Source organism: Gorilla gorilla, chromosome 4, assembly GCF_029281585.2.
Source record: "Gorilla gorilla gorilla isolate KB3781 chromosome 4, NHGRI_mGorGor1-v2.1_pri, whole genome shotgun sequence".
Lineage (NCBI taxonomy): Eukaryota > Metazoa > Chordata > Mammalia > Primates > Hominidae > Gorilla > Gorilla gorilla.
The window spans coordinates 158579480-158595143 of record NC_073228.2 but is presented as its reverse complement, the minus strand read 5'-3'; the positions used below and the strand labels follow the sequence as shown (position 1 = coordinate 158595143).

Here is a 15664-nt window from a genome sequence, read left to right as displayed (position 1 = left end):
GGTGACTGCTACTCATCCTTCCCGTTTCTAGAAGACTTCTCTGACCTATACTGAATTGGGTGCCCCTGCTACACTGCCAAAGAATTCCATACTTTGGGATTCCCTACACAACGTATTCCATACTGAATTTTGAGTGCATATGTTTCTTGCAGAGACTTTTTATTATGCACTGCAGTATCCCCTATGTCTGACACATGGTAAGCACTCAAAATGTAATGAATGAATGCCATTAAAAATATGCAATTCATTCATTCTTTCACTAAATGTTCACCAAGCTGCCTATTACATTGTGCCAGGCACTGCTGCAGGTACTGGGAATACAAACGTAATCAGGTATCGAAGTCCCTGACCCAGTGGTGATAAGAGCTAAGAAGAAAAATAGCCAAGTGCCGCGGCTCATGCTTGTAATCCTGGCACTTTGGGAAACCGAGGTGGGAGGACTGCTTGAGCCTAGGAGTTTAAGACCAGCCTGGGCAACATAGTGAGACCCCATTCCTACAAAAAATTAAAAAACTGGCCAGGCGTGGTGACGTGTGCCTGTAGTCTCAGCTACTACTCTGGAGGCTGAGGTGGGAGGATCACTTGAGCCTGGGAGGTTGAGTCTGCAGTGAGCCGTGACTGCACTGCTGCACTGCAGGCTGGATGACAGACTCAGACCCTGCCTTGGGGCGGCGGGGGCGGGGGGGAGAACTAAGAAGAAAAATGAAGCAGGGTAAGAGGGATGGAGAGAGGGAATCCAAGGTCAGGACTTGCTAGTCTATATAGGGTGGTCTGGGAAGGCATTTCCACCACAGTGATCTGCGGGAAGAGCACTACAGAACATAAGACCCGAAGCAAAGAGTACATGACATGTTTCAGGAAGTGAGGACTGATGCTGGAAGGGAATGAGTGAAGAAGGGGCAAGTGATGAAAGATGAGGTCAGAGGTTAGGTGGACAGAGACCAGATCAAGTGCAGTCTTAGAGAACACTCTAAGGACTCTGGATTTTACTCTGCTAAGAAGTTACCAGAGGGCTTTAAGTAGGAGTGATAGGAGACCAGTTAAGAGGCTGCTGCAAAAATCTACATGAGAAATGATGACGTATGGTCCATGCCAGCAAGAGACGAGGCGGTAAAAGCATTTAGATCTGGACATAGGTTTTTTTTGTTGTTTCTTTTTTTTTTTTTTTTTTTGTGATAGAGTCTTGCTCTGTTGCCCAGGCTGGAGAGCAGTGGCATGATCTCGGCTCACTGCAACCTCTGCCTCCCAGGTTCAAGCGATTCTTGTGCCTCAGCTTCCCAAGTAGTTGGGATTACAGGCGTGCACGACGCCGCCCAGCTACTTTTTGTATTTTTAGTAGAGACTGGGTTTCACCATGTTGGCTAGGCTGGTCTCAAACTCCTGACTTCAACTGACCCTCCCGCCTCGGCCTCCCAAAGTGCTGGGATTACAGGTGTGAGCCACTATGCCCAGCCAGTTTTGTTTTGTGTTTTTTTTTGAGACATGGTCTCACTGCATTGCCTAGGCTGGAGTGCAGTGGCTCATAGCTCAATATAGCCTCGACCTCCTGGGCTCAAGCAATCCTCCCACCTCAGCCTCCAGAGTAGCTCAGACCACAGGAATGCACCACCACACCCAGTTAATTTTTTTTTTTAAAGAGATGGGGTCTCTCACTATGTTGCCCAGGCTGGTCTTGAACTCCTGGGCTCAAGTGATCCTCCCAAAGTGCTGGGATGACTGGTATAAGCCCCCACACCCAACCTGGATGCAGCTTTTTTTTTTTTTTTTTGAGATGAAGTCTTGCTCTGTCACCCAGCCTGGAGTGCAATGGTGCAATCTCAGCTCACTGCAACCTCTGCCTCCCAGGTTCAAGCGATCCTCCTGCCTCAGCCTCCCGAGTAGCTGGGGATTACAGGCGCATGCCACCACGCCCAGCTAATTTTTGTATGTTTAGTAGAGGCAGGGTTTCACTGTGCTGGCCAGGCTGGTCTTGAACTCCTGACCTCAGGTGATCCACCTGCCTCGGCCTCCCAAAGTGCTGGGATTACAGGCGTCAGCCACCGCACCCAGGCAGCTTTTTCTTCTTGAGACAGTCTTGCTCTGTTGCCCAGGCTGGAGTGCAGTGACACACTCATCTTTCACTGCAGCCTTTACCTCCCAAGGCTCAAGTGATCCTCCCACCTCAGCCTCCCCAGAAGCTGGGATTACAGGCACGCACCACCATGCTCGACTAATTTTTGTACTTTTTTTTTTTTTTGTAAGAGATGGGGTATCCCTATGTTACCCAGGCTGGTCTCAAACTTCCAGGCTCAAGCAATCTGCCCACCTTGGCCTCCCACCCAAAGTGCTGGGGTTACAGGCATGAGGCACTGTGCCCGGCCAGGACACAGTGTTTAATTGTCAAAGGATGTACTAGTACATTACATGTGGGGTCACAAAAAGACATTTACTTTTTGGAGACAGGGTCTCATTCTGTCGCCCAGGCTGGAGTACTGTGGCACAATCACAGCTCACTTGCAGCCTTGAACTCCTGGGCTCACATGATCCTACCATCTCGGTCTCCCAAAGTGCTGGGATTACAGGTGTGAGCCACTACAACCAGCCAGAAAAAAAACAGGTGGCAAGGATGATCTTAAGGTCTTTTGTCTGAGCAATCAGAAGGACAGAGTTGCTTAACGTCTCCTGAGTCTCACTTTCCTCATCTGTGAAGTGGGAATAAAAAGAGCATCTGCTGGGCCAGGCACGGTGGCTAACACCTGTAATCCCAGCACTTTGGGAGGCCGAAGTGGGCAGATCACCTGAGGTCAGGAGTTCGAGACCAACCCGACCAACATGAAGAAACCCCATCTCTAGTAAAAATACAAAAAATTAGCCAGGCGTGGTGGTGCATGGCTGTAATCCCAGCTACTTGGGAGGCTGAGGCAGGAGAATCGCTTGAACCCAGGAGGCACAGGTTGCGGTGAGCTGAGATCGCGCACTGCACTCCAGCCTGGGCAACGAGAGAAACTCTTTCTCAAAAAAAGAAAAAAAAAAAAAAAAAAAAAAAAGCATCTGCTTAGCAGATCACTTGGGCTAGAACAGGTGAGACACTCAGTAAATGCAGTAAATGGTGACTACTGCACTACTATTACTTATCTCTGAATTATCAAGAGCCTAAATAAATTAGTTTAAGTGAAAAGCAGAGCAAAAACCATACAGAGCCCTATCTCTATCAGATCATTTATCTAGATGGCTCCTGGCTACTGTGGGACTTAATTTCCTCTGAGAAGCTTGCAACTCCATTCTAAGGCAAAGAAAAAGGCAACTTTGAGTGGCTGGAATGTATGTCTTGAGAGTAAGGTGGTTACCACTAGTTTGGAGAGTAATTACAAAGTGGCCTGTAAACAAGGCCTGTCATGGAGGAATCATCTAGGTTTACTAACAGCATATCAAACTGAGATGGAGAAGTCCCACGCCATATATGACAGATCTACCAAGCTGGCTTTACAAAATTCATCTATGAAGACCCACAATCCTCCCCTCCCCACACCTAGGGCTTTGCCAGTCTAAAGGTTCAGCCAAGAAAAAAAAGGTGCCACACTAGGACTGTCCTTGATTCTGGGAAAATCCTTCAGGAAGACATCCCAGGCTATTAGCCATGGGAAGTTGGCCATTTGCCCCTGGTAACTACCACAAATACCCCTTGTTGAAAATTCAGCTAACTCCTGATTATCCACTCAGTTCAGGAAAGGCACAGATAAACCCTCAGAGTGAGTAATTACCAATATCTGGCTTTGGAATGCAATCTTCTGAAATAAAAAAAAAACTTACATCTTACCTCTGTGTAGGAGGTTTTTTTGTTTTTTTTTTTTGTTTTGTTTTGAGATAGAGTCTTGCTCTTGTCACCCAGGCTGGAGTGCAGTGGCACGATCTCAGCTCACTGCAACCTCCGCCTCCCCGGTTCAAGCAATTCTCCTGCCTCAGCCTCCTGAGTAGCTGGGACTACAGGCACACGCCACCATGCCTGGCTAATTTTTTTGTATTTTTAGTAGAGACGAGGTTTCACTATGCTGGCCAGACTGGTCTTAAAACTCCTGACCTCATGATCCGCCCGCCTCGGCCTCCCAAAGTGCTAGGATTACAGGTGTGAACCTCCGCGCCCAGCAGGACTTTTTCAATTCATGAACTGTAGTGCCCCATACTCAACAGCAATTTGACCCTCTAAACAACCTCAGCACCGGGATTAGCCCCATTCTGTGAATAAGGAAAACAGGTTAGACAAACAATCTAAGGTCACAAAGTGAGAGCAGAGAGAAGTCCCTGCCCATGTTCTAATTTAAATCCCATCACCTTCTCCCTTCACATTGATGTGCTGTTTCCCATGTTTTCACCAGCGAGGTACCAAAACTTACTTCCTTTCTTGAATCCCAGGCAAGGTAAGGCCATCCTCTCTCCTGGCCACTCCCTTAGATCACTCTGGACCAGCCAGGGAGGTCTGTGAGTCTGGACTGAGGCACCTGCTGAACCTCCAGTGGCCCCAACACCCTAATTACTCCCTTTGAGCTGTCTTGGGTTTTGCAAACAGGGGCACTCCCATCTGCCAAACTCTCCATCTTAAAGAGGTTTTTGTAGTTTCAGGCCAGCTGCTCCTCCTCCTCCTCCCACCCTGCCCACCTCCCAGAAAAGAGAATGGGTGCTCAGTAACAGCTACTAAGATTGCTTACTCCAGTTCAGGTCCCACTATAGACAGTGGGTGGGTCAGCAGAAAGACCCCGACCCTCAGGAGGTTCAGAGTTCAAGAAAGCTTGTGACTACCCTCTACCTCCCAAATGGCCAAAAACCACTTCCTAAAAACCTTCCCCTACCTGGCAGGCACTCACTTCCGGGTTAGTATGAAACTCAAACTACCTGTGCAAAAGGAAAGGGGCCAGGCCAGCTGAAGGCTCCCGATGAAAGCTGCCTCCCACTCTCCCCTTCAAAGCGTGTCCTAATTGTGACCTTTCCTTAGATGAAGAGAAAGTGATTCACACTATATTGCTTCTTGGCCTTTTGGCTAAGATCAAGTGCACAATAGGAAAAAGCCTTAAGTCTTATGTAATAGACTAACCTAACAGTTCTTAGGTGCGGGTGCACAATATATCCAGTTACACAGTTAAAAACAATCATAATACCATTACCACCCCTGACAAAATAAGATAATTTCTTAACTTAGTCAAATTTCCTCAGCTGTCATCAAAATGTCTTTGGACATTTGGTCAAGAATCAAGATCCAAACAAGATCCACAACAATGCACGACTGATGTCTCAACTTTCTTCATCTGCAACAGTTCTTCCCTTTAAAAAATGCCATTTATTTATTGGAAATAGTGTGTCTTGTAGAATTTCTCACATTTAGAAACCGAATAACTGCCTACCTCATGGCTAATTAGTCTGTTCCTGTAGCCCCATTTCCCTATAAATTGGCAGTTGGATCTATGGTTCTGTTAGATTTAGGTTCAGTTTTTATTTGGTGGAGGAAATTTTCAGTGCAGTGCTGTGTGCTTTCAGACACTGTAAGGCACATAATGTCTGGTTGCTCCATTATACACCCCCAAGCCATCGACTTAGGCTCCTGAAACCGGAAGAGTTTCTCCAGCCTCCAGAGAGCTTGGATTCCTAATCACAACGCAAATACAAAGCTACACACATATAAAGCTCTACTTTGGTTTCTTTCTTTTGTGGGAAGGGAGTTTTAGAAAAAAATTTTTGATACTAGAAAACTTTTAAGACGTTTAGACCTAGTCTAATACCCTGATTTTACAGACGAAGAAACAGGCACAGAGAAAGCAAAGCGTTTGCCGGTGTCCACATTGCTGGTCATGAGCAGGATCAGAAGTAGCTCCTAGGGCCGGGGCGCGGTGGCTCACGCCTGTAATCCCAACCCAAAACTCTGGGAGGCCAAGGCAGGTGGATCACCTGAGGTCGGGAGTTTGAGACCAGCCTGACCAACATGGAGAAACCCCGTTCTACTAAAAATACAAAATTAGCCGGGCATGGTGGCACATGCCTGTAATCCCAGCTACTCTCGAGGCTGAGGCAGGAGAATCGCTTGAACCCGGGAGGTGGAGGTTGCAGTGGGCCGAGATCACACCACTGCACTCCAATCTGGGTGACAGAGCGAGACTGTCTCCAAAAAAAAACAAAAAAACAAAAAAACAAAATAAAAAAAAAAAACTTAGCCCAGCCTATCTTAAATGCACTCAGAACACTTATATTAGCCTACGGATGGCCACAGCATCTAACATAAAGCCTATTTTAAGCGCTGAATGTCTCATGTAATTAATTTATTGAATACTGTACTGAAAGTGAAAAACCATGGTTGTATGGGTACCTGAAGTACAGTTTCCAATAAATATGTATCACTTTCCCAACAACATAAAGTCAAAAAATCATAAACTGAACCATCATAAGTTGGGGACTATCTGTACTCTCAAGTCTCACGGCACTACACGTGCACCAGCCACAGCAAACTTTCAGTCCAGTTAGGCTGGCTTTTCCTCATATCCCTGAGAGCACACGTGCAACTCCCCCCAAAGAAAATCTTTACAAAAGGCAAACTAAAAAGTTAAAACTTATTTTTTAAAAATTCATCTCACCACATTCCAAAGCAAAAAATAGCTAATTCTTAAGAGTCAGCAACCTTTAAATTATCCATCCCATGCCCTTCATGTCTGTGGATAAGCAAAAGTCAAGTTTTAAGGAGACAGATCCCATACATTTCACGGAGTACTTATATAACACAAGAAAAGGAAAGATCTGCATTCACCAACCCCATCATATTACAGGTAGAGAAAACCAGAGACCCAGGGAAAAGTCCCACTAAGACCCAGAGTAAGTAACAATGTCTACCTGCCAGGCACTGGGCTAAATACACTTATCATAACAATGAATGCTGGTAATACCCCCATGAGGCAGGTGAATCATAAATACCTATTACACAAATTAAGAAGGTGAGGCATAGAATGGTTAAATAACTTGCCCAAGGAAGCACAGCTAACAAGTGGTACAGTGGCATTTGAACCCACTCAGTTTGACCCCAAAACGTTCGCTATGTATCATCTCTTAACTTAGACGTCTTGGATCTTATACTTAAAAGGGGTATGGCTAGGATAAGGCAAAAATTTTAAACATTTAAAAATACTCTGGGGAGGGAGGGAGATCTAAAAAACCAAAATGCAAATCCCAAGACTTAAAACTACAAATGTAAGACTTGGACGCTTAAACCAGAATACAGAACCCCACAAGAAAGAAGAGATATCACGAAACATATTTTATTACTAGTTACTGCATGTGTCCCTTAAAGAACTAAAACACCAACATTTGAGCCAAAAGTAAGGCTAAAAATAGGCATTTACAGCAAGCTTTGGAAAGCTTTTAGTTTGCTTATGAGGTACTCATTTCTGTAGACTCCCAAAAACATGTGCATCACAGAACACAAAAATTCCCAAGACCACACAGCCACTCCACTAGTGTCACGTTTAAATTTGTCGAAGCTGTAAATAAAACCAGGGCAGGAAAAGCACTTCAGAGATCCACGTAGGCTCCAGAGAAAGGGTCACCATCTAGCCTTACCAGACTGACAACCCAATCATAGAATTCTCTCTCAAAATGCACACGAGCCCTAACAACAGGCTTAGAGAGAGAAGCTACTGGATTAACTTGAGTTAGGCTGTCAAAACCTATTCCAAAGGTTCTAAACCAACGAGTAGACACTCTCTTGCCTTAAGATTCCAAAAAACAATAACAGAGCAAATCTACCCTTACTCAGAATTTTGCTTTCGGCACTTAAAGCAAGTCAGCTTCTCCACTCAGAGGAAAAGGTGAGATGCCAGCCAAGCTGTCTTCTTCCCACGATCAATAACCCCAGTGATGCACACTATCAAGGGCTCCTGGACTTACACAAAATGCCAGCTCAGGCACCCAATACCACCTGATGTCACGGTTGATTTAAAACCCACAAGGTAGGTTCACCATTAGCCAAGCCAGGATGAGTAGCCCCATTTAAAAGGAGTGCTCTCTCCCGGGGATGATTATACCCTTTTGAGTTTAAAGAGGGGAGAAGGACCAAAGAGTGTTTTAAAGTTGTTTTCCCTCACTCTGTGGGTGGATAGGAGGGACTGAAAGAAAACGGAGGTTTCAGCACTGTCTTTTGCATAAAAGGGCTCTGGAAGGGAAAGGGGGGAAGGGGAGGAGGGGGGAAAGGGAGGAGGGGGGAAGGGGAGGAGGGGGAAGGGGAGGAGGGGGAACGGGAGGAGGGGGGAAGGGGAGGAAGGGGGAAGGGGAGGAGGGGGGAAGGAAGAGAACACAGTATGAAGGACTGTTAGTAAACCCCAAATGTCCCCTCCTCCAAATGAAGCAACCTGAAAAGAAATAAAAATTGCAACATGCTGTTTTCAGGACTGGCTATTCTGGCTTCCCTAGGACTAGCAGTGCTTCTACTCCTTTGACGGTGAAGACATTAAGCTCCCCCTTTATTTTTGATGGTTTAAACCAGTTAGCCTCAACCAGCTACGGCAGGAGAGGAGTTTTTTAAAAGCACCAGGGCTACGACCAGAGGCCATCATTCCAACTACAAGACAATTTTAAAACCGACCCACCACAAACGGACCCAAAACCAAAGAATGGAGACCCGCCCTATACGCCGGCCGAGAGAGGAGAGTGGGCGCGCCCCCCCCCCACCCAAGCCGACGATCTATTCTCGGCAAAGGCAGTGCAAGAGCAGACTCCATATTCTGCACCGCCTCTCCCCCCACGCTGACACGGCTCTGCCGGGATTTCCTGCACCCCTTACCTCCCCCCGGAAAGGGGCACGGTCCAAAAAGGACCAAAACGCGGAGGAGGGAGAGGGAGGACTCGCGGAGCGCCGGTCGGCAGTCACATGCCGCTCCCCGCGCGGGGAGGCACCACGTTGTCCCGGCTGCAGAGGAATGCTGGGAAGGGGGGACGCGCACACACCCGCGCCGCGCACACGCACACTCGGGCCGCGCCGCGGGCCCGCACCCGCCTGCCACCCCCAGCGCCGCGGCCCGCACCGAACGCCGAGGCCGAGCGGCCCGCGGGCCGCCGGCGCGGCGCATGGCGCCCAACTGTCACCCGCCCGCCCAGGCCGGCCACTCCCTCCCCCGCCGCCACACGCCCCTCAAGTCGCCGCAGGCCCTTCACCCGACTCACATTTTCCGCCAACCTCCTAACTGGCTCCCCCAGCACACTCGCCGTCGGGCTCCTTCTTAAGGCGGAAGGTGCCCGGGATCGGGGAGGGAAACCACCGAATTCGATGACACGATGGGTTTCTTCTCCCCACAACTGACCCCTCAACCCGTCTCCAAATGGCGATTCTACAGCCCAATTTCATCTCCCCGAGAACAAAACTTGTTAACTTTTAATCCCCGCATCCGTGCGGCCAGCATGTACTCCGCGCCGGGCACTGGGTTGCCCGTGACATATGCTCATTAAACATTTACAACATGGGGACGCTCGCAACACTACCAAAACGGGGAGCGCCGGGCGGGGTGGGAAGAGGGGCTTCCTGAGGAAGGTTCAAACCAGAAACCGTCTCCTACACCAGCATGCGGTGGGGATCGTTTCACTGAAACCAGCGCCCACCCTCTGCCGACGAGGTAGGCCCGGACCACACCGTTGCCCACTAACCGCTGCGGCCCAGGCGGTGGCCGTAGCCTCCCGGAGGCCGGGCCCTCGGGCAGCGGCAGGTCCCTGAGTGTACGGTGGGGGGGAGGGCGCGGCGACCAGGATCAACCAGGAGGCAATTTTAAAAAGTCCCGAGTCACCATGACCGGTAGCAGACCCCGGGGCCCTGGAGGTGCTGGGGGAGGGGACTCCCATGTCCCCGGAAGAGGCCCCCGGACCCAGGAGGGCAAGGAGGGAGACCCACCTGGGGGGGACTGTCCGTTCACGGTGGTCAGGACCGGCGGCAATGCGTTCTTAGTCCACGGGTTCACCTTGGGCGGGGGGGCTTCCACGAAGTCCCGGCGCCCCGCGCCCGCGGCTCCGGCAGCTCCTCCGCCAGCGCCTGGCTCGCCGCCGCCCTCCTCCCCGTCGCTGATGGCCGGGCCTTCGGCGCCGGGCAGCTGCAGCGGCCACGGGCTGTCGCGCTCCTGCTGCCCGGTGCCCTCCTTGTGCGGCTTGGCGCAGGGCGGCCGGGGTCTCCGAGCGCCGCCGTCCGGCTCCCCCCCGCGGACGTCGTTTGGCCCGGGCTCGCCCTTGCCCTCGGGCGCCGGCGGCGGCTTCTTCCTCACCAGCCCCCCGTGCTCTTCGGCCTGCAAGAGCGGGGCGCCCCCAGGCAGCAGCGGCTCCACCTGAGTGGCCATCTGCGCGCCCGCCCCCCCCGGAGAAGCCGGGCGCGCCCGAGGCTGCCTCCCCCGCCTCGAACTTGGCTAGCAGAGCGCCCGCGACGCCTTCCTCCGGGGCGCTGGGCCCCAGTCCCTGCAGAGAAGGGTCGGGGTTCACGCGAGGTGCGGCCCCCTCCCAGTTAGATGCAGCCGCCGTAAATCCGAGGCCCACTAGCGGGGCGGGGGGGGAGGAAGGCCCCCCACTCTGCAGTCCAGGCCTCCTAGGCGTGCGTCCCCCCCCGCCCGTTCCTCGCAAGACGCCCCCACCCCGAGCCCGGCAGGCCTCTAGTCCCGTCCCTCCCTCCCCCCCGCCCCCGGGGCGGCCCGGGCTTCCCGGCTCGGGGGCTGCAGCAATATGGACGGACGGGGGAGAGGCGCGGCGAGCCAAGCAGACCACGCGATCCGCGGCAGGCGGCGGGCGGGCGCGCGCCTCACGACGCGGCGGGCGAGGGGAGGGGACGACGCAGCGGGGGCGCGCCCGCCGGCCGGGCCCTGGGCGACGGGCGGGCAGGAGGCGGCGGGAGCGCGCGCGCACGGTTCCGCGGTCCTGCCCCTCGCCCCGCCCCTCGTCTCCGATTCCTCAGAGCACCTCCCGGGCTGGGGGTGGGGACGCTCAGACCGGACGGGGGCGAGCACGTGCCTGATGCAATTCGGGAGTTGTCGGTGGGGGCGCTGACGGGGATAGGAGAGAAGGCTGGGCGAGGAGGGGAGGTATCTTAAAGGGCCAGCGCGTGAGAGCGGCCTCAGGTGGAGCACATGGGACCGGGCCACGCGGCCTGCCGGGCCTGCTCGTGCTCTTTAGGCTGGGTGTCAGATTCAGGGGAAGGAGCCATTAGTGTCATTCCTGACTTCTAGGAGGCCGAAGGGAGGACCCTCATCCGCCCCGAGGACGCGCCAACGCCGCCCCCTCCCCTGTGCCCGGCGGGCCTGGCCCCTTCTGTCTCCGCCCGGGTGACCTTGGTTGGGTGAGCCGTCCGCACCTCAGTGGGTTGTGCTCCGCGCCTCGCCGCCGCCGGGCCTGGCCTCGACACTACCCGGAGATGGGTTCAACTCCGGGCCTGGAAAGCGAGTCTTTAGCCCTTGCTGGCAGCGGGCGCCTAGGAAGTGGGAACGGAATTACTAAAGCCCTCACCCAGGCCAGGCCCTTCTCCCCGCTGCGAAACCTTGTATTTATGGGCAGGAAATGTCTTTTCTTTCAAGTGGATGTCGTTTTTTTCTAAAGAATTGCTTTGGGCGGAGTTGAACCGTCCCTGGATTGGGACTTCTGAGATCTGAGATTTTATCCTGGCCCTGCCCCCTTACCATCTCTGCAGCAGTGACTTCCAGCTTCGTGGGCCTCAGTTTCTCTATTGTAAAATGAAGGAGCAGTGTATGACAGCAGTTTCAAACTTCAGTGTACATTCGATTCAATACTTACTGACCTCGTAATGTGGGGGCCTTGCAGGGTTCTAGGAAACGGGTTTGGTATAAACTAGGCTAACAAAATCCCTATCCTCATGGAATTTATTCTAAGGTGGGGAAAGAGACAATAAACAAGGGATAAACAAATTATTGTCTAGTATCTATGAAGACAATAGTTAAACTGTGGTAATCAGTTAGACTAGATGGGCTACTTTTGTTTGGGTGATAAGGAAAGACTTCTTTGAACGCAGATGCCAAAGTATTAGGAATCAGGCTCGGTCTGGGACTGGACCCAGAAATCTGCGTGTCTAGCAAGATCCCTTTGGTGCTTATGACTTCACTTGGAGAAGTCCTGGCTTCTGACTGGCTGTGATCCCACGTGCTCACATAACATAACAGCCTGGAATGTTGGCCATCTCCAAAACAAGAATTAGAGCACACGACCTGCTGCATCTAGGAGAAGACTGAATGAAAAGCCTCTTGGAACTGCCCCAGCCAGCAAAGCTGAGCTGTAGGATTGTTGTAACCAGTATGGGGGAGAAGTACTGGTAGGGATAGCCAGGTAATGCCATGTCTAATTCCAACTCTTGGGTTAATCAGCCTCCAAGCCTTGGCCAGCTAGCCGCACTTCCCTGGACCCCTCTCCTGGTGGAAAAATGGGGGTAAATAATGCCTGACTTGCTTCCACCCTCTGAGCTCATGTGAAGGGTCAAGTGAGACAATGTTAGTCAAGGTGTTGTGTAAATTTTATAGACAAGCCAGTACTTCAAAAGAGCTACCAAGGAAGGTAATGTTACTCAATAAATTAAACCAGGAATCTACTAAGTTCATTACATGTACTCTTAATCAGAAGGTAAATTATTGCACATTGCCACTGAAATGCACTATTTATTTGAAGAGATGAGGTCTGTCACCCAGGCTGGAGTGCAGTCATTGTGATCATGGCTCACTGCAGCTTCAAACTCCCGGGCTCAAGCCATCCTCCTACCTCAGCCTTCGAAGTAGCTAGGACCACTGGCACGTGCCACCATGCACAGCTTTATTTTTACAAATTTATTGATAAGTAATCCCTGAAGAGATTATTCACTCTAGACCCTCTCTAAACTTTGTTAATAGGGGACATAATTATTATTGTTAGTTGTTCTTTTTGTAATTGGAGGTAGATAAGTACCCTCCCCCGACCCCTGAGAACTCGTGAGGGTACGAGGGCACTGTGTGGACAAGAAACTCGTTCATGCTACTCAGCAGTCAGAAACAGGGTTGAACAAGCATGGCCAGGCCCTGCTGTGTAGAGGGTGGAGGGGTACTGAGATCTGCCTACCCTGGGCCTGCTCTGCCCCACAGAGAGACAAACTAGGGCCAGAGAAAGTAAGAGACCTGTGTGAAACAACATCTTTTTTTTTTTTGACTCTTACTCTGTCGCCCAGGCTGGAGTGCAGTGGTGGGGTCTCAGCTCACTGCAACCTCCGCCTCCCGGGTTCAAGCAATTCTCCTGCCTCAGCCTCCTGAGTAGCTGGAATTACAGGCGCCCGCCACTATGCCTGGCTAATTTTTGTATTTTTAGTAGTGACGGGGTTTCACCATAATGGCCAGGCTAGTCTCAAACTCCTGACCTCAGGTGATCTGCCCACCTCAGCTTCCCAAAGTGCTGGGATTACAAGTGTTAGCCACCATGCCCGGCCGAGACAACATCTTAGGCTTAGAAGCTGTTAGAACTGGAAAAAGGAATCATAATGATTACTCATTCTCCTTGTTTTGCAGATGAAGAAACCAAAGTTCAGAAAAGTGAAGTTCAAGGCCGGGCACAGTGGCTCAAACCTGTAATCCCGGCACTTTGGGAGGCTGAGGCAGGCAGATCACCTGAGGTCATGAGTTCAAGACCAGCCTGGCCAACATGGCGAAACACTGTCTCTACTAAAAATACAAAAATTAGCTGGGCATGGTGGCGCACACCTGTAATCCAAGCTACTCAGGAGGCTGAGGCACGAAAATTGCTTGAACCCAGGTGGCGGAGGTTGCAGTAAGCCGAGATCACCCCACTGCACTCTATCCTAGGTGACAGAGCAAAACTCCATCTCAAAAAAAGAAAAGAAAAGAAAAAGGAAGAAAAAGAAAAGTTCCTTATCCAAAGTCACACAGCAGAGCCAGACAGAGCTAGGTCTCATACCTGAATCTCTTTATCCTAAATCCAGTAGCTTTTTCTACATTAAAATAATGAAACTGGGGCTGGGCATAGTGACTCACACCTGTAATCCTAACACTTTGAAAGGCCAAAGCAGGAGGATCACTTGAACCTAGGAGTTAGAGACCAGCCTGGACAACACAGTGAGACCCTATCTCTATTTTTTTTAAGTTTTAATAAAAAAAAGATGGAATTGGGATTTGAATTCAGGTTTTTTTGATTCCTAACCAACTATGGTATTTTATATGCATATATTTCTAAATACAGTCATCCTCCCTTATCCCAGTGCATGCCTGAAACCCCAAATAGTACCAAACTATATATATACTATGTTTTTCCTATATATACTTACCTATAATAAAGTTTAATATATAAATTAGGCACAGTAAGAGATAAACAACAATAAATAATAAAATAGACAATTATAACCATAGACAGTAATAAAATTTATGTGACTGTGCTCTTTCTCTCTCAAAACATCTTATTGTATGTAATATTTTCTGACCACAGTTGACCACAGGTAACTGAAACATCAGGAAGCAAAACCACAGATAAGAGGGGACTAGTAATGACCAAATAGTCAGTAATGACCATTTAGTAATGACCAAATAGTCAGGAGTAATGACCAAATAGTCAGGAGTAGCTACTTTTATTGAGTAACTAGTATACGCTAGGTTCTATGGGAAATACTTGATATTCATTATTTCATTTAATCTTCATAATAACCCAGTGGGATAGTTATTATTTACTTAAATGTCTACTGAGCCCCTACTATGTGCCAGGCACTACAGGCTAGGTCCTGGAATGGTTATTGTCTTCAAATTACAAAGGAAGGCAATTGAAATTCAGAAAAGAAAGTAAGGTGGGTACTCAGCATCATAGGCAGCAGCTAACTATCAGAGTGGGGCTTTTCAGGGTGTTCTATATCGCCAGGCCTTATTCTTACTCACTGCACCACTCTGTACAGCCTACGTCTCTTCCCTCCATTGCCATATCCATAAGTATTTATGGAGAATCCCTCAAATACTTAGGCCTCAGGAAGATACCAAACAAGTTGAATCCTATCTTTCTAAAGGGTAAACTCTAATTAGAGGAACCAAATAATTGAGCAATATTTAACCTGTGGCCAAAAAAAAAAGAGAGGCCAAAAAAAGAGACAAAATATGCTTTAGGCAGAAAGTGACAAGGATCAGGCTAACTTGTGCCTGGAGTTTAAACACATCATGTGCTTAAACACTAGGCCAGGTGCTATGGCTCACACCTGTAATCCTGGCACTTTGGGAGGCCGAGGTGGGAGAATTGCTTGAGCCTGGGAATTTGAGACCCACCTGGGCAACACAGTGAGACCCTGTCTCTACAAATAAATAAATAAATAAATTAGCCAGGTGTGGTGGCACATTCCTGTAGTCCCAGCTACTCAGGAGGCTGAGGTGGAAGGATTGCTTGAGCCTGGGAGGTGGAGGCTGCAGTGAGCTGTGATTGCATCACTGCACCCTAGCCTGGGCAACAAAGTGAGACCAGACCTTGTCTCAAAAAATAAAACTCACCAAATTAATAAAATGGGTCCAAATACCTATTTGGGCTGGGCATGGTGGCTCACACCTGTAATCCCAACACTTTGGGAGGCCGAGGCATGTGGATCTCTTGAGCCCAGGAGTTCAAGATCAGTCTGGGCAACATGACAAAACACCATCTCTACAAAATAATACAAAGCATTATCCGGGCATGGTGGCACACA

The 15664-nt window shown here is 49.9% G+C and overlaps 1 protein-coding gene across 7 annotated transcripts in view; it reads right to left on the bottom strand.

Annotated features, from left to right (window-relative positions):
- LARP1 (La ribonucleoprotein 1, translational regulator) overlaps positions 1 to 15664 on the bottom strand; it is a 134917-nt gene that overhangs the window by 51512 nt on the left and 67741 nt on the right. For 2 of the 7 annotated variants that reach the window (XM_019027240.4, XM_019027242.4), the window contains exon 1: positions 9887 to 10704. The exons of 2 other annotated variants lie outside the window; for them this stretch is intronic. In XM_019027240.4, coding sequence (XP_018882785.1) covers positions 9887 to 10322 — 436 coding nt within the window. In that variant the 5' untranslated portion in view covers positions 10323 to 10704. Of the gene's footprint in view, positions 1 to 8788; positions 9025 to 9886; positions 10705 to 15664 lie in introns of those variants that run through there. 3 more of the 7 variants (XM_019027241.4, XM_055387266.2, XM_055387269.2) reach the window with 3 other exon arrangements.